At 45.4% G+C, this 18,930-nt stretch overlaps 1 protein-coding gene across 1 annotated transcript; it reads left to right on the top strand.

The window, feature by feature from the left end:
* Positions 1–4,947: 4,947 nt before the first annotated feature.
* On the top strand, positions 4,948–15,392 carry LOC129388231 (uncharacterized). The gene is made up of 4 exons (XM_055078369.2): positions 4,948–5,077; positions 7,999–8,144; positions 12,871–13,291; positions 15,238–15,392. The coding sequence occupies exons 1-3, from the start codon at positions 5,066–5,068 to the stop codon at positions 13,253–13,255; spliced, it is 543 nt and encodes a 180-aa protein (XP_054934344.1). The 5' UTR covers positions 4,948–5,065; the 3' UTR covers positions 13,256–13,291; positions 15,238–15,392.
* Positions 15,393–18,930: the final 3,538 nt, after the last annotated feature.

Raw genomic sequence — 18,930 nt, 5'->3', positions numbered from 1 at the left:
CAGCTCAAGGGTATGTTATAGACTACAAGTTAAATATATGTATAGCATACCTACACAGTTGCATGGTTCTTAACAGATTATTTTCTTTACTGACGTCCTTGCGGGTAGGTTAACATGAGGAGAAAACAGAACGCTTGTATCGTATATGGAAGGCTGATGCTTAGCTAGGCCATGTGTAAATGATTATCGGCAAAGAAAACAAAACAAAAAAAAAACGTACAGGCTTCAGACCATGTGGTGAATTTTAGAACACACACATACACACACACACACACACACACACACACACACACACACACACACACACATATATATATATATATATATATATATATATATATGCGGATTTCGGAATAAATCTAGCTTGAAGTTGGCGATTACGGTGTGCATTTGTGTGTCTTCATTGGCCCTTATTTCTCGCGCCATTCCATCTGTTATATGTACGTACCGACTAGCTCAAGTTTCACCGCTATATAAAATTATTTATACTTAAACATTAAACTTTGCTACTGGGAGTCGTTCAATTTAGGTCGCCGTCACAATATGGCCTGTAAGCTGCTTAACCCGTCTCATAACCATCTCTACTGTTAAAATTTTTCCTTGCATTAGCAACCACCCTTTTATTTTCTCCTGAAACATCTGTAATGGTTAGCAAAACCACATTTTTGTACCTGGGACGTAACAGAATGCATAAAGGTATTGTGCTAACTTTCTTTTTTAATGATAATCTTATTTTTCAGTAAAACGCCGCTCCCTTTTTGTATACTTGCTGGCGGTGTCTCTCGAACGACAGAAGCAATTTTGTATTTAGCGCTTCAAAAGACCACCATTCTTTAGCGCGACTGCGGCTCTTGCTGACAACTTGGTTCGGAGTTTCCTTGCTGACCTTTGCAAAACGGTCAATAGTTGAAAATATGAACTGCAGCTACGTCACATTTTTTATACTTCAAACAGCTAGATTACATTGTTTTTCTAGTTGCACTAGGGTTTCTACACGTCATCTGGACTACGTTGAACTTTCATATCTATGGTGAACAGTTTCATGTCTCCATGAAACAAATGGTCAGGACGCCCGCTATAAGGCAAGCTTAAGTAACCATGTTATGTTAACTGACGACGTTATATCTGTACTTTGTTGCACACTTGTGATTACCAGACCCCGCAGTGCAGAGAACATACCGTCTCGATCAATGCTCTCTGCAGTGCACGGGAGCGTGAGAACGTGTGAGATTGTGCGTGAGAGTGTGAATTGGGTTCGCACGGCTATGTCGCGGTTGTGGAGGGGAGTCGACTGTCCTATGATTCATGCACAAAGCAGGTGTGCGGCTTGTGCTACCAGTGCTGCTTCGTGGCTAATTCACTGTATGTAAGACGAAGTCTAGTCGCCGTAGTAAAAAAAGTCTCAGTATTTCTGCTGTACAAATTATGATAATGACCTAAAGAAGTGGTAAAAGCAGCTGAAACTTCGTTTCAAATAGTTCCTGTACTCAGTGACCACACATCTAAATACATCTAACACGATCGTCATCGTTACAATTGACATATATCATATAGCCGTTGCGAGCGAGCGCAATGCTATAATACGAAACCATTGATGCAACTTAATTAGAACTGTTAGCAACAAACAAAGAAATGCTTTTTAGTGGACCAATATCACTTTGTAGATAACTGAATAAAGAACAGCGAAGTTGATACACTCTCGCTAAAACATTATCAGTTTACCTTGACGCACCGAGCCTGGTGCACACTACTTCATTCCCAGGACGCGCGCTGCCCACGTTGTCTTGTGCCATCGCAGCCGCTTTTTGCATCCGCAGCAGTTCGCTAATTCTCTCTAAATCTCCTAATTGCCTGACACACTTGAAATTTCTCAATAGTTGCTAGTAAATGTCTTCCGTACGTGTCAAAAAAGTTCACTCTCGTGTGTTTTCATTTTTATAAAGCTAATGTTTTCATCTCTCTCTGATATCTTTGAGGTTTCTATATTCATGCAAATTTTAGTATTTTTAGTTACTACACCAATCGCTTCTCTCGTTTATAGTTTTTTTCATGAATATCTTGCTAAGCGCCCTCTCCATTTTTCTTAGGTTTATTTTGTTGTGAATTAGAGTTCACATGACGGCAATTGTATAAAACGTCCTGGTTCTTGTTGTCTACGAGTTGTGGGACATTTATAGCTTCTTGTGACTCCCAGAGTAAGCCCAGGCGTTTAATCTCCCCGTTTCATCACACACAAAGTCCTACACATTGCTGAAAAGTTTTGCCCCTATCCAGCTCCTAGTTTTCTTGCACTGGGCGTGGAATGTTGCATACACTTGCTTACACTTTTTCAGACGCGTCTCTCCCTATGCTTATGACCAATTTAGGTACACCCCAAACAGCTTCGATGTAAAATCGCAACATAAGTTGCTGTGCTTCATCTAGCTCACAACCATATCTGATGCAAGGCGTCTAAACGAATGTCCTAGGATTAATAAAGGGAGCGACATGCCCTCGCACTAGCAAAGTGCCAAGCTAATTGTAGCACCATGAGTAACGTATAAATTAAGAGCAATGCTTCTGTACGATATCACTGTTTATAGAAGACAAACGAGGGTACTCCACGGTGGTGGCCATTGACCTCAGGGGTGCCGTATACTGTACGTAGTTGTACCAATTAACTTGCGAAAGCAGTCAATGTGTTCTCTGCTTCATGCTCTTATGTGTAGCCTTGAGTGCATATTTTGAGTGCGCAAATCGGAACGTTGGTATTTTCGAGAGATATCTAATACCCCTCCTGGCCACGGGATCTCGTGTGGTGAACCGCTTCAGAATAGTGATCTCGTTAAACGTATATGAGGCAGGAGCTGGCACGTATTGGAGATGCTGACAGCTTGTTCTAAAGAAACAGAAAAAAAGCGACTGGGAGCGGTCAAATAAGTTTAAAGGCAGTGTGGCATACTAAGTGCGCTTGAGAAGGAGTAATTCAAGTTGTGGCAAGTCATTGCCTCATTGAAAATTAGAAGCTTTCATGCGACTTGATTTACGAATACCATCAAACATGAGCGCGTCGTTGCGGGAACAGCTCTGAAGAACATGTACACAGACGGCAGTTTTGACAAAATAGGCTATTTGCTTATCGATCATTGTTAGTCTCGTCTTTAGTGCAATACGCTAATAAAATTTTAACGACTAATCCAGAAGTAGTAATAAATGTCCTGCTCAAAGAAGGTGGCATAGTTTGGCTCATGCGACCACTAGGAGAAGCTAGTAGGTGCCTTCTCTAAAAAGTACCGTCAATGCAAAAATAGGAAACTATAGTTGTAAATGGCAACCGTGAGACACAACACGCAAACGTTTGTACCGTATATGGTGTGAGGCGACGGAGAGGAACAGCACACGAGAAAGTGCCGCCACACTAAGCTCTTCGAATTCCTCATGGCCCTGTAGTGATTGCCATGGAGGTAATAAGGCGACAATTAATGTTCAGCTAGCGTTTATTTACTTCGCATGAGTAGTCGACTTGTTCAATGCGATGTCTTCGGATCAAAATTATTTGAGCCGCATTGGATATTTTTCGTTTGCTTGTTGTAGTAGTAACACTCATCTTCATATAGTCTAGGCTAAGTTTAGTGATAGTAACTTTTTTAATGCCCACCGCGGTGGCTTAGCAGCTATGGTGTTGCGCTGCTATAGGCACGAGGTCCCGTGATAAAACCTCGGCGGCTGCGGTCGCATTTAGATGGGGGTGAAATGCAAAAACGTCCGTGTCCCTTGCATTGGGGGCACGTTAAAGATCCCCTGGTGTTCAAAATGAATCCGGGTGCGGAGCGAGCACGGCTCAGCTGCAGCGGTTGCTCGCCGAGAAAGAACACTTAATGAAATGTGCGTGAAACACAACTTTAATGCGAACTCCGCAAATAAAACTGAGCTGAGAGATCGCAAATGGCAAGCCTGTCGACTTGCACTGTGGCGGCGTCAATAGCAGCAACATTACACTCGGAAACAGAACTCAGCAGCACTTAGCTCAGCAAAACATTTCTCCGTAACACTAAACTCAGCGACATTAATCAGCGAAACATTCAGCGATAAGAAATGCTCTCGCAATCACACATAATAAGAAAAACTTAGGTGCCCCTGCACTTTTCCTTTATTTATTTATTTATTTATTTATTTATTTATTTATTTATTTATTTATTTATTGGTGCGACGGCTGTGCAATATGCTCAACCTATTCTTTTCTATGTGGCAGCAAGCCGACAGGCTTTCCTTCTTCTCATTCATCATTTGTGTGTCCATTAAATCCCTCGCCTAGATTTGTTCCTGAAAACTAACGGCCTATTTTTTATGGCGACCTGTTTTTCACTGATGTAGTGCAATCTCAATCTACGAGCATTCTTGGCACAAAGTATTTGCGAACACGAGGCTATTGACGCGACAGTATAGCCAGCAATAAAATTTGCATAGTCGCGTGTGCTTGCACAAGCAATCCTGCCGGGTAGTGCGAAGTACACCCGAAAGAATGTCCGTACAGGTGTAGGCAAGAAATCGTCCATAAATTAAACTGTGACCCAGAGAACGGTTAGGGCGACCCCGAAAGAAGCGGTCATCGGCTTTCAATCCCAGCTGGGAGCTGGTTCTCCTCGGCAGCTGACTGACGGAAGGAACCCTTTCCGCGAGAAGTCTCTCTATTTATTTCTTCTTTCTCGCCAGTTTTTCCACTCTCTGGCCACCACCCACTTTTGCATGCGCACAAAGGCCAGCCTCTCGGTTCGTTCTTCCGCTCGCCGCGCGGAAGAAGCAGCCAGTCGGGCGAGAAGCGGTGAGCGATGCTACTCCGGCGGAAGCAGCCGGCATCCCGGCGAAAGTGGATCAGCGGCTCCTTTCTCCCCCCTCCACCGTCTCTAGACGTCAAGAGGAGAGGTCGCCTGCTGACCAATGGCTGCCGATGTGCGTATAAAAGCCTCGCGGAAGTCGCATTGGCGCTGCGCTCTCGGCACCTCAGCGACCACAACCCGAAGCAGCAGCGCCTCAGCGGGACCCCCATAACGTATTCCCTTACGACTGCCAGTGGCCCAGGACAGCCATGAGGAGTCTGGTCAGTGCGTTGCTTCTCGTGCACACTTGTGTGTGTTGTATACCTCGCCTGTAGGGAGGTCTGCGATATGTTTTCGTTCGGTTCCGCCACATGGATTACTTGCTCACGATTACACTGCAAGTGATGCTGTTATCATCATCGTTCTCAGCTTGCAGCAGCGCTCGTTCGGTCCAGTGAATGGCGCGCTCGGCCAGCCACCATTCAAGCAACATATTGTTCTATTACGGGCTGCTTTCCCAGTTCGTGCAGGCTTAGGAATCTTGAATTTTTTGTTTTGGTCATTCGCCCAGGGGCACGCGTTTTGCTCGAAATGGCTTATTGGTTTCGTTGTAAAATAAGTACATATTGCCCTTAATATGCACGGATGGCGATGATGTCGGCAATTGTTTGGTAGTTGCAATGTGATGTCATTACTTATTTTGAATCCTATGACAAAAAGAAATGTTGTGTCATGCAAACATGTCTTTTCTTTCACGGTGTGGGACCGGAAGCCTGAAGCCTGACCTCGGCAGATGGGACCCACTCATGTGGCTCCGCGTGCAATTACTTAGCAAATCAAAAGGAGATATTAACTTGAGAAAAAAGCGTGTTTATACGGGCGCTATAACGTAAAGCTATTCCAAACTTTTGCAATTCTGCAGTCGGCCCTCCACGATTGGTCAAAAACTTTTCGGACCACACCCACTTCGCCTGTCTGTCATTCGACGTCACCAAACCGCGAAAGCTCACCGCGTCAAAGTGACGTGTACGCGTTAAAGATGCAATAATATGCCGAACGAAACTTTTTTTTTCTGGATAGCCGGAGACTGCCCCATTCCAAAAGGAATAGAAGATGGCTGCCCGCCGATCGTTGAGGCACTGGCTACTCGCACCTGCCGGATAGCATGGATTTATTTGCGTATAATAAAGCATTTTGCGTGGCAGTACAACGTTATCGAGCCTTTTCGGCACGTATACCACACCGCTCTGCGAACTCTTCTTTGCTGAGGGCCCATTTTATCGGCATTCTTAACCTTCCGTTGCACGCTGTCGCGATTTTCGACCAGTCACCGCAAGCTAAGTAAGGGACAGCGGACCATTGGCAGACACCGGCACCACCCTCCTCATCCAGTTATCTATTTTAACTGCATTGGCTCGGCCCCATCGAAGCCCTCTCCCCTAGAGCTTGCTCCTCGCCTCTTGTAAGTCAATTATATAAGAAAAGCTGCTAAAGGTAGGCCCTTTTATTCATTTTTAAAGCAAACGAAAGTTACCTCTTATAAACGAGGAGAGCGTTTGATTAGGCTGTTCAGACAACCCTGAGGGTCAACGCGCAATGCTTGCGTCGGCAGTTTCATACATTTGACGTCAGGAGATTGGAATGAAAACAGATTGGAATAGTTTTTCGTTATAGTGCCAACAATGCCTTCTATGTTTTATGAAAAGAACAGCAAAGAAATTCGCTCCACATTAGATGCTCGCGTAGAGTGAATAATGCTGCTTCTAAAGCATCCAGCGTGAATCTCTCGCGCGCTTGAATACTGTGCCATGACCGTCTGCCCTTTCCACGCCCTCTTAACCACTCATCAAGTGCGGCAAAGTCGCTTATCCACTTCAACGCGTTTCCGTGTCGACTCGCGAAACAGCAGGCTGTAATATCGTCTAAATAAAAAGGAAGAGATTCCGGTTCTCATTATGTCAATTACTTTCCCATGCTATTATCCTTTCCTGCGTGACAACAAAGCCGCCTACCCACGTCTTAGCTTCAGTTCGTTTTTTTTTCTATTGCGGGGCATTGTATTCTTCGCTTACTTCCGGACTGCTGGCTGATTGCCGCCTGTAACCTCCCATATTGCGCAACAGTGGTACCTCTACCGGCTACCAGGCGTTTCAGTTCGCACAATTTTTATCTGCCGCAGCTGTTTCTTCTCAACAGATGGATAATTAACCTACGAAAGTAGAGCTTCCTGCACGCGTTCAGCTCTCCTCCTTTGTTCTTTTGATCTGTGCGCGTTGATCTGTGCAGCATGGCGCAGCATGCCTAATGCATTGTCGTGCATCTAATTTATTTATCCTGAAGCAGTATTTGTGAAAGGAACACTAAAGAGAAAAGGTTCTCTATTTTGGAATATTAGATTACCCGTATAGGGACTTCGCGATTTCCTTTTGCGCCTTGAGGTTGATGAGTTGCAGAGAAAACCAAATGCGCCGCACAATTAGGAAATTGAAATCACTCGCGACGACCGAGGTTAATTACTCAGGTATTCTAAGCTGATTGAAATCAATGACTGGATGAGATATTGTCTAGTCAAGAAGTAGTTTCATATTCGAAAGACAATTAACAGAACGCCCGCTAAAATGGCGTTATCAAAGGGGTTAGACGCTTCGGCTAGCCGTCTGGTTGGCCAAGTCAAACAGTCGAGGGAGCGGTTTACTACCCTCCAACTGGGGATAAGGAAAAGGGGAAATAAAATGGAGAGTGAACACTGCGTGCACGTGGCAGGTTTCGCAGAACCACTATAAAAGGTCACTCCGGCCGGTGCACTTCATGAACTGCACTACTGCCCTAGTGTACTAATATTAGCACTAGCATGAAAATTTTAGCTACGATCTTGTGCTTTCACTGATGGTCAGAGAGAGAAGCAAAGAAAGGCAGGGAGGTTAACGAGATGCACGTCCGATTCGCTATCCGGCACGAGGGAAGAGACTAAGGGGGTAAAATAGAGGACGAAGGGAGCAATATTTGCGCACACAATTCAAGGGGCGCAAGAGATAAATGTAGAGAAAGGGAGAGTTTAACTAGAGGGTATTGCCGGTTGCCTCTTCGGTACAGGCCAAGGAGAACAGGGGTAGGAGGCTAAGAATGATGAGAGAAAAGCAGGAAAAAGACTGATGCAAATGTGCTATAACTAAATCATGCTGGTTTACTTTTCTTGCCTTAGATTTTTGTGACCACCATGGTCGGCATGGTGCTCGCCGGTGACATCGGCGGCGGTGGTGGCGGATTCGGCGGCGGCGGACATGGCGGGGGTGGATTCGGTGGCGGCGGCGGATACGGTGGCGGAGGTGGAGATGGCGCCGTTCACAGGTTAGTAGAAAAGCACTTTACTTGGAAGTTGTGTGTTAGAGAAAAATATGTTAGTAAGGTCTTAACGTACAGAAACAGTGGCTATATAATACTCGTACGATCTACAGAAAGAACATACGATCCCTGTGCCGTCACAAATACTCACATTTGGAAATAATGTAAAAGGCAGTGCTACTATTCAGGTTCGATCTGTATTGTAAAGGTATCGGATGTTTAACCTTGACCATTGGGCGCAGCTAACTATTTCAGTTCACTGATTCTCTCAGAGAAGGGCTGCCTGCAAAATTTGCAGCCTGTCAGGCTAAGTGATGATGTAGTCATCCGGTATACGGTAAGAATACCATCAGCTCTTGTTTTAGTCGACAGTACTAGCGCAGCGTTCGTGTTGGCTCAGTGGCCAATGTGTTCTCCTGCACAGTGCACATGTCGTGGCTTCTATTCCACTGCAGGTCGTGGCGGTTGCATTGCGATGGCGATACGCAAAGTTATCTTACCTTGTCACAACACCTAATCCTCAGCCGCCCTTGACTGTATTGCCTTTATTAGAAAGAAAACTTGTGCGAGTTCGTGGTAATTCATGTTTTGAAAAGTAACAACTGTAAACGGACAAGCACTTACTCAAAGAAGGACATGACACTGACGCTGGCTCACAACTGAATTTTATTTCGAAGAAAATAACATTTATGAATGAATGCATGAATGAATGAATGAATGAATGAATGAATGAATGAATGAATGAATGAATGAATGAATGAAGAACTTTTATTTCCACCGAAAAGGGGCTGTCTGATCCCGCCCCGGCACGCAGGCCGAGGGGGGATCAGGGACTGTCCCGCAGAATAAGGACTAGGGAAGTTGCTTCTTCACGGTCTCAGCCGCCAGGTGGATGGCTTGCTACTGGAGCTTAGGGTCTCCACTCCACAGGCAGACCTTCCAGGCTTCTCTACTATCTATGTATTGTCTGATCCCTGCGGAGCCGGCACATTCTCAGATTAAGCGGTCTAGCGTACCCCTCTCGCCGCAATCTTTGCATTTGGCGTCATTTTCGTCCCCTCTCTGAGTAAGATAGACCCAAAATGGGCAGATGTAATTACCGGCTTGCAATAGCCTCCATATACACGCCTCGTTGTAGGAGAGAGACCGATCCGGAGGTGGGAGGTTTCTCCTTTAAAGTTCGTAATGTTCAGTCATGTTATGATATGTGGTTACACTACATTGCATTCCCCCGCCTTCGGTCTGTTCCGCTGCCACCCGGTGGTAGAGATCTCGGGCCAGCTCGTGTGCAGCCTCATTGCCTGGGACAGATTCGTGCACGGGTATTAATATAATGGATATTTTTCTATTAAGTGGGTTACCGAGGAATATGCGACTAGCTTCCTCCGATATTCTTCCGTCACAAAAAATTTCAAATAGCTGTTTTGCCATCGCTAATGATTATGTTCGCCTGTGTACCAGTGCCAGCGAGCGAGCGCTATTGCGACTTCGTACTAGCATCTCTAGTGCGCGAGGAGGCCGTGATTTTGGGTATACCGTTTGATTTTGGGTATGCAGCTCTGTGCTCCCTGCGTTCTTTGTTGAGTGTGGGGTGCACATTTCTCGGTAATGGCACAATCAATACATAAACGCGAGCCGACAGGGCAACAGGTACGCAACTGTAAATGCGCAGCAGGAGCCATCCTAGTGACGTGTCGAACCACACGTGGTGATGCGGTTGGACACGTCACCAGGATGGCACCTGCTGCTCATGTACAGTCGCGTACTTGTTGCCCTGTCCATAGAGCTTCATACAATAATTACTAGAGGGAACTCTGGCGCCAGTGTCTATGGGAGCTACAATGAGGGCGCTTGAGCGAGCATGGGAATTATGCGAAGTACATGTATTTGCCTAAACTTCCTCCTTCTGACCTCAAACGGCTTCGTGACTTTGTAAACTCGTCATTTTCAACGATGTACTGCGTAATAAATCATGAAATAAACGTTATTGAAATCGTCCGACCGTAGGATTCGAACACAGGGCCTCTGTAGCCCAGACGCCCGATAATGAATCCATTACATCACAGACGCATGCATCGACAAGCGCCATATAACACCCTTAAGCCAGTGCCTTGAGATGCTTGGCGCTTTTCGCTTTGGCCACCTAGACTAGCTGAACCGTTGCAATTAGTAGTGATTGCGCGTGTTCGTAGCGTCTTCCGCACTTAAAAAAGTATACATGGCTCTGAAATTTACGACAATGAAGGCATAAAAAGTGTAATGAACAAAGCCACAAGAACGTCTGAATCAGCAAGCACGAAGATCAGCGAAATCCATGTACTTTCCATTACTCCCATGGTGACTCAACGATTCAAGCGCCAGAGTTCCCTCTAGTATATTGCAGGAAACTCTGTGGCCCTTTCGACCCGTTTTTATAAATGTCGTTTTCCTGGAAATAAACTCATTCTGAGTCATCGCCAGTGTCCTTTTCTTCTTTGCCTAAGTCATTGTCCGTTTATCGCTGTTACTTTTTAAAACATGCATTACCTTTTCTTGGGCACCCATTACTTTATTATTATTAAGCTAATGGATATCCGTTCTTTACATTGCCTGACCTGTCAAACGCATTTATTTCTATTGTCCCACCTACAGTGTCAGCTGCCTGGGTTTACGATCTACGTGCCCACTGCCCTCTTCCGTTTTCTTAAACTTTCAGCTATCATTTCTGCTTCCATCAGCCGTACGATACATCGCATGTCCTAAATTTTCTGTAAACTTTCCGAAATCTTGCCTTGCAGAATAGTCATGGTAGAATGCTGCGATTGTGTACATTTCGTTTCAAGAATACCCGCACGCTGTCATTCGTGAGCTCAGAGTACCTCACATATGCGCTAGAAGCATTTTTATTTCGTGCAAAAAGTTACTTCTCATTATTTGGGTCTTATTTCAATCCTTTATAGATGATCGTACTTCACTGCTTCCAGAGGTGGTTTACTGTCCACCAATATTTGATTCCTTGCCGGGTTATTGCACGTGGCTTTAGTCTCCTGCAGACTGTTCGTCGAACCTGTTCTTGGACTTTACCGGTTTAATTCCTGCATAATTTGTTGCAACTCATTCCCAAAGCACCACTGGCATAAAGTTCACAAATTGCAATACGCAAGGAATGCTGGAATACGATATAGCGATTGTTTCTTAAGTCGTCTACACAGAATACTTCTATGGGTGTATTCCGGTAACGATAATTTAACGCACATTGTATTTTTTTAAACATGAACCACACCAATAGTTATCTCCTATTTCAAAATTTTCTCCTCGCGTCAGCATACAGTTTAACGTCCAGAAGTGCAGAATACTGCACCTGCTTAATCTCCTTGGTTTGTAGATCATATGCAAGAAGTCCCCTTGAAAATCAGATCAATAAAGTTAAATGTTCGCCTGCAATAAAATAGGATAACCTCATGTTGTGTAATTGGCAAATATTGTCATTGCGCAGAAACTTTTTAATTCCCACTAAAGAGTTCGTTGCATCGCAAAACATTTACCTTTTTCCAAATTTCAAGAGCTCTGACGTATTTAGCTTCAGCTACCTTACTTCTTACATATACAATACTCGCGTCGCCGGGGCTCCGAGCGTATGCTTGGCGTACGAAGAACGGCATAGGATAGCATTTCCTCAGTGCCATAGTTACGTATACTAGGACGCAAGCTCCTTCAGTGTTCACAATGGCTACGCATTCATCTAAGACTACCAGCAATTCCTAAATACATCTAGCATAAAAACAACAAAAAAAATCAGCAGAGACGCTTACGACAGTTTATGTGCGCGAATGCGAAAGCATTATAGTCCTGTTGGTGAAATGATTTTTTCTCTGAGCGTTTCCTGTCTGCGCAAACTATCACCTGGGTTCTAACTGTGCCTCGGTAAAGACAAATGAAAACGCGCCAAGCGTCTCAATGCGCTCGCTTGCCCCCGAGGAGTTCACAATTCGAAGCACCGCTCAGCGGCGTTCAATTGGACATTAGTGCTCTTTATTTTATACTCTAATGACGTGGCGCCACCTCCTACCCATTGGCTGCGCCACCACGTGCTCAACGACGCACGCACTATGCCCCACGTTTACTCAGCCAGACGGCTGCGATGTGACGTGCGCAACGACGCACGCACTAAGCACACCTTTATTCAACCAGACCCGTGGAGCAGCCCTAACGTCGGCTCAAGCGTGCTCGTCTCGCACCTCCCGCAGCCCGAGTTCGGTTCCCACGCTGCCCGAAATTTGCCTATTTCCTTTTTTCAAAGGAATTACTTTACTTTGTTTACAGGAACCTCCCTGAGAAATTTGTCGCCAATCCGAGTATTTGTTTACGTGTTTTTGCCCTTTGCCATCTGCCATTTTCGGTTCCATCATTCGTTCACGCCACCGACTACAACGCCAGATTTTCGCGTAATGGGACGTATAATGCTTTCACATTAAAAGTAGCATAAAGAAATTTTAGGAATATAGACCTTGCGGAGCTGTGGCGCTAATGCCCCACTCAGCAGGTGTAAAACTTCAAGGCCAACTTGGCCAACAATAATCTTTTTTTTTTTATTTCAGGAACACATTGCGACAATCAGGGCGTTATTGAAATCTCGCGGGCCTATAGATAGTCTCATGTTGATTAATGTCCTTGAAAAAGATGTAACTTATTACTTTGAACCAGCTATGTAAATCGCTGTGAAAAGATACCCCAATGTGAATCTTCTTCACAGGTTCGTGATTACAACGAAAACAACTTCCGGTGGAGGAGGAGGTGGCTATGGCGGCGGCGGTGGTTTCGGGGGTGGTGGATTTGGAGGTGGCGGCTTCGGCGGCGGCGGTGGCGGTGGTGGCGGAGGCTTCAGCGGTGTTGGAGTCGGCAGTGCCTCCAAATTCAAGGGAAGCACCATTTATGTGCTCAAGCCTCGCGCTACTGGCGGCGGCGGCGGTTACGGTGGCGGCGGCGGATGGCAAGCAGGTGGCGGCGGTGGCGGCGGATGGCAAGCAGGTGGCGGCGGCGGTGGATGGCAAGCAGGTGGCGGAGGCGGCGGGTGGCAAGCCGGTGGCGGCGGCGGCGGCGGATGGCAGGCAGGTGGTGGCGGCGGCGGATGGCAGTGATCGGCCACACCACAACTAGCCACAGACATATGAAGTGTATGTGCGCTAATATAGAAAGCTTTTTTTTTACAACAGAAAGACAAACTTCAGCACTTCGGGGGGAGGGGGGGGGGCAACGGACGTGTAAGCTCGTTGTCCTAACAGTGGAAGGGGTTGGGGAAAGTTGTTAGCTACAGGTAGACATACTGTAGAAAGGGCCTAATAACTACTGCCTTTCCACGCGTCTGTGTGTAAACGTCTCGCTCAACCAAGAAAAAGCGGCTTTCCGCAAGTCATTGGTTGCCCGTAGAAATATAACTTGGAGAGAAGTGCACATTCCTTAAAGGAAAACTCGAATATGTAGTCTAGGTTTCGACGATAATTCGTCTGGTCAGGCATTGAAGTGAAAAAAGTTTGCAGTCACTGACCAAGTCAAACGAAAAGAAAGACGTTTCGGAACCCGGTCAAATGAAAAGAAAGACGTTTGGAACCCGTGACTTGGTCAGTGACTGCAAACGTTTTTCGCAAAACTCGAATATGTTAGGAGGAAACACAATGACATCCACCCTAACTGTGTGAGTAGGAGAAAAAGAGAGAGGTAATAATACATTAAAAGCAGGGAGATTAGCCAGGACTGAACCCGCTTGACTACCGTGCACTGGGGGAATATAAAAGGGAAGGAAACATTTAGGAAAGGAGAAAAAGTACAGTGTTGATGTTACCAGCATTGTGAAAGTTTGAAAGGAATAATACGTCATTATTGATTTGTTTCGCAATGCCAACAGTTACATTATAAAAATAGTAATAAAATAAAGGTTTGACGGTCGTTATTCATCAAGTGGCATAAAATAAAATAAAAACCCAAACACTTCTTAAACTCTGTGTGGTGAAAATGGCAAATGTGCCTAGGTGTGGACCATTTGGTATTATCTCATGATGTAGTGTCGGATGAATTGCGCAACAATAATCACAACAAGAAAAGGCACACCGCTAACTATAAACAGTACTTTAATTTTTCTGGCTAGTTAAGTTTATAGCAAACGCGTTCCTTGCTGAGCATCTCTGTAGGCTTTACTTGCCATAAAGAGTTTCGCTGATCAGAATAAATAGTTATCTTCGAGAGCGATGCGAACGAGTCACAGAGGAGTAGAACGTGTAGTTGAAAACAGTACAACTCTACGCGCTACAGCGAAAGGCAGATTAGATTACACGCACCACGTGGTGTACGATTCGCTTACGTCATTCTAATATTATGATCAGTGGGATGCTATATCAAGACAATGAAAAGCACACTGCTTTATAAACCTGAAACACTTGCGATCAAGGAACATTAGCGAATTAGTAGATTCTATACATCGTAATATGTTGTCAAACACTGTAGGTGGCTTAAAGGTGTTGTGAAGTTTTTCTCTTTTGTGAAGTGAAGTGCATCTGTGGAGCGTTTCTCACAGATTTTTGGGAGGAAGAAACATTTAGGTATGCTATACATTAGTACAACCCTGGTAGCGAGGGTATTAAATGAAGCAGATGCAACATCATTAGCAACGAAGTAACGCTTTGACAAGTGTAATTTCTATTACCATCGTGACTCTGTGTCATGTGTGAAGATAAAACGGATGCATTCGTGGCTAATGAGAGCATTAAGAAAGGTTGAGGAGCGAAATGTTAGTAACTTATTTATTTTGGTTTTCTCGCGGTAGTAATGTCTGTCTATAACCAATAACCCAGCTCCAGTAGAACTCGCTGAGTCTACCACAACCATGTTAGACGTTTTTTGTTAAGGATGAAAACAAGTTTAACATCTGCTATATTGCATCAATGAAATTATTCTTCAATCTACAGGTGCATAGGTTACTAGCCTAACGTTATGGTGCTTGTAATTCGTCGCAGCACAAGCTAGCAGTTGCCTCCCAATCGAAAAAAAAAATGTGCGTGGATTGTACAGACAAGGAACCAATGGTGTTACAGCTTTGTGAAATGTGGATTTTCATTCCTGCTTTCAGGAGAACTGAGTGCACCTTGAGGGAATCATGCCTCAGCGACGTTTCACCCCATGCGGTCGCCAAACCATCCGTACGATACCCTTGGACTTGTAAATGCTGTACAGAGCGGGCCTCTTTCTGTCCGTGTTGTTGCAATAAACTGTTACATAACGCCACTATGTCGCTACTTTCAGGTGGTGTACAGAAAAACGACTCGGAATGGGGAAATTAATTTGCCTGAACTTGCATTCCCTTTATCCTCGTATTACAAGCCAGAGAGAGAGAAACAAAAACAAAAAAGCACTCGCACTACTGTGTAGGCATCGACTCTGCATGAGCGCAGTCAACTCCTTCATGTGTTCATTTTATGTTAATGAATGTTTAGGTAATGTAATGGTAAGAGTGCAGCGTCAGGCATAACATGGTTGTCGCCACGATGGCGTAGACCGCGAGCGAAAAGTACGTTAGCAGCTATGTGATCACGTATTCTGAGGGCTGGATGATAAAGTATCCACATACGGAAGGCACTGGTTGGAGCATAAACAAAGTTACGTGCAACAAATGTAAAAAGTCGGCATGTACGAAGTCGGCAACATATATCATCGAAAAAGAGGACTCATACTGTCGCTGAGAAATCTAAGAATTGAACTGTTCTGTAGGAATTGGGTGTGTGCTTCAATTGATCGTTCGTTGGTCTCAGTGAGAATAGAAAAAAATTATGCCAGAACTCACCTGACGATGACTGTCGGTGATAATGCGATTAGCATTCGCGCTAAGAAGCGACACACCGTATTTCTGAAGATATATTTATTAACATATATAGTAGTCATTCTAAGATTACCGTTGCTTCGACAACATGCCACATATACTGGTATCGCCCCACTCTGCAATCCCACTCACTTGCCAAGGTCGCCCATGAGCATGACGCGATAACGACAAATATATGACATGACCTTCGATTGTAGCAGGACGGAACACGGACACAGACTCGAAGCAGACAGGACGAGCGCTAACTCGCAACTAAATATTTAATGAAATGAAAAACACACACACACACATATATATATATATATATATATATTGTAACGATGTTAATAAAACAACGATATTTATTAAGGGCGAACTTGCGCCCACAAGTAAAAGTCACTACGGTCGTGAAGAAATCCGCGGCAGTCGCCTTCTCAAACTGGGCTCGATCCGTCTTCTTCTTTCCTCTCGTGAGACACCTCGTGCACGTGGCGCATGCGAGCCGGGTCCAACCGGCTACCCGTGCCACGAAGATCGCTGCCTGGTGCTGAACAACACCATGGTACGGCGTGCAGTGTCCAATACGAAGGGCGCGCAACTTGAAGGTGCCCAAGTTGTCGCGGCATTATCCCCCTCCTTACCGCATCGGCCCGATGCGTGAGAGGAAGTACGGGTTGCTGTGGGCTTTCACGTTTTTTTTTGTGTTGTTGTTGTTGTTGTCCATGACCTTTCCTGGTAGGGTTTCATGCGGACAACATGCACAACTTCCGTAGAGTTGCGCCGTCTTGGGCTCTCGTGTCCTGCGGATTTCAGTTCGTAAGTGACGTCGCTTATACGACGAAGTATTTCGCAAGGGCCGAAGTATCGGCACAGAAGCTTTTCAGACAGTCCACGGCGACGCACTGGGGTCCATATCCACACCTTGTCACCGGGCTGATGATGAGCTTCACGAAGGCGCTGGTTGTACCGGCTGGAGTCGTTGCGTTGTTGGCGGCGTATTCGGCACCTTGCCATCTGTCGTGCCTCCTCGGCTCTTCGCAAGAAACCATCGAGGTCGGATGAGTTATTGTTTTCTTCATCTAACGGCAACATAGCATCAAAAGTTGTGGTCACTGCTCGGCCGAATACAAGTTCAAAGGGAGCGACTCGTGTTGCTTCTTGAGCGGCCGTATTATATGCGAAGGTTATGTACGGCAGCATTTCGTACCACAGCCTATGTTCAACGTCGACATACATTGAAAGCATGTGAGTCAGTCTTCTGTTGAGGCGTTCAGTTAAACCGTTTGTCTGAGGGTGGTACGCCGTAGTTCTCCTATGATCAGTATGTGTCATTTGCAACAAGCATTTCATTATAGGTCCGCAGTAAAGGCTGTTCCACGATCGGTAATAACAACTGTGGGAGCGCCATGCCTGAGAACGATATTCTTGACAAGGAATTTTGCAACTTCGACAGCCGTTGCACTGTACAGGGAATCAGTTTCTGCGTAATGGGTCAGATAGTCCGTGGTCACAACTATCCACTTTTTGCCTAAAGATGATGTTGGGAAGGGTCCAAGGAGGTCCATACCGACTTGTTGGAATGGGGCTTTTGGTGGCTCTATTGGCTGGAGGAGGCCTGCCGGTTTTACGGATGGAGTGTTGCGCCTTCGACACTCGCGACAAGTCTTGACGTAGTGCTGCACTGATGCTAATAATTTAGGCCAGTAGTATTTCAGACAAATCCTGGCGAATGTACGGCTCACGGCCATGTGTCCAGATGTCAGTTCATCGTGACATGCATGCATAAGTTCTTCTCGCATTGCTGTGGGTACGACACGTAAAAACTTTGTCTCGCTGTCCTCAAAGTTTCTCTTGTAGAGGACATTTCCTCGCATACAGAACGAGGATAGCCCTCTAGAGAAAATACGCGGGAGTTGAACGTCGCGTCCCTCCAGGCGCTATATAAGTGGAAGCAAGTCTGGGTCATTTCGTTGTTATTGAGCGATTTGTGACGCGTCAACAATGCCAAGGAACGAGAAATCCTCTTCTGACACAGTAGTCTCGACTGGTGCGCGTGACAAGCAGTGGGCATCGCTATGTTTCCTCCCGGATCGGTATACGACAGTATACCGACAAGTGTTCAGACAAGTGTTCTTTCAAATTGATGGCGACGACAATCAGGAGTCAGAAGGCAAAGCATCTATTTGTTAATTTAAAGATACGTGCTGCACAAAAACATTGAGGACATTGACAATACCATATATGCTGATGATCTCAATGTATGGCGTGCTGGTGGCAGTGAATGGCACATACAGGACGCGCTGACTGAAGCGATCAGGACGGTGGAGAAATACCTGAAACCCACTGGACTCAGGCGCTCACCACATAAATCGCAGTTGCTACTTTGTAGACGTGAATAAGGGAGCAGACCTAAGGGCTGCAAACCTCTATCGGAAAGCGATATACATCCACTTACAGAAAATGGTGTCAATATACCCAGAGTCAACGTGATAAGGGTACTGGGTTTTTTCATTGATATGAAAGGTGGAAACCATACGGAGCTCAAGAAAATCACCCTTAAAACGGGTAGCGCGTACAGGATGATCAAATGCCTGGCTGGAAGACACAAGGACATGAGAGAAGATTACCTCATCAGGTTAATCAACTCTGTCGTACTCTGTCATATTTCATACGCCACTGCGATGTACAACTGGACGCAGGTTCAACTCAAGAAGCTTGACGCAGCGCTCAAGAAGGTCGTTAAAAGCGCATTGGGGCTCCCACTTCGAACCAGGACTGAAAAATTGCTCAAGTTACAAATAGACAACACGACCATGGAGATCGCGGAGGCTCAAGAAATACCACAAATAGCGAGACTATCTACAACCAGCACGGGAAGATCACTCCTGGACAAGATCATGGTCAACGGCATTACGGATGCAGCACAGTGAACTAAAGTTCATCAAGAATTCGCAGACAACATAATTG

The sequence above is a fragment of the Dermacentor andersoni genome, chromosome 1 (assembly GCF_023375885.2).
Source record: "Dermacentor andersoni chromosome 1, qqDerAnde1_hic_scaffold, whole genome shotgun sequence".
NCBI classification, from domain to species: Eukaryota; Metazoa; Arthropoda; class Arachnida; order Ixodida; family Ixodidae; genus Dermacentor; species Dermacentor andersoni.
The sequence above is the reverse complement of the archived record's forward strand: the minus strand, read 5'-3'. Positions and strand labels throughout refer to the sequence as shown.

Bases quoted from the DNA above. Each gene is read 5' to 3' on its own strand.
- LOC129388231 (XM_055078369.2), top strand. The intron at 8,145-12,870 runs GTTAGTAGAAAA...TCTTCTTCACAG, and splicing joins GGAGATGGCGCCGTTCACAG to GTTCGTGATTACAACGAAAA.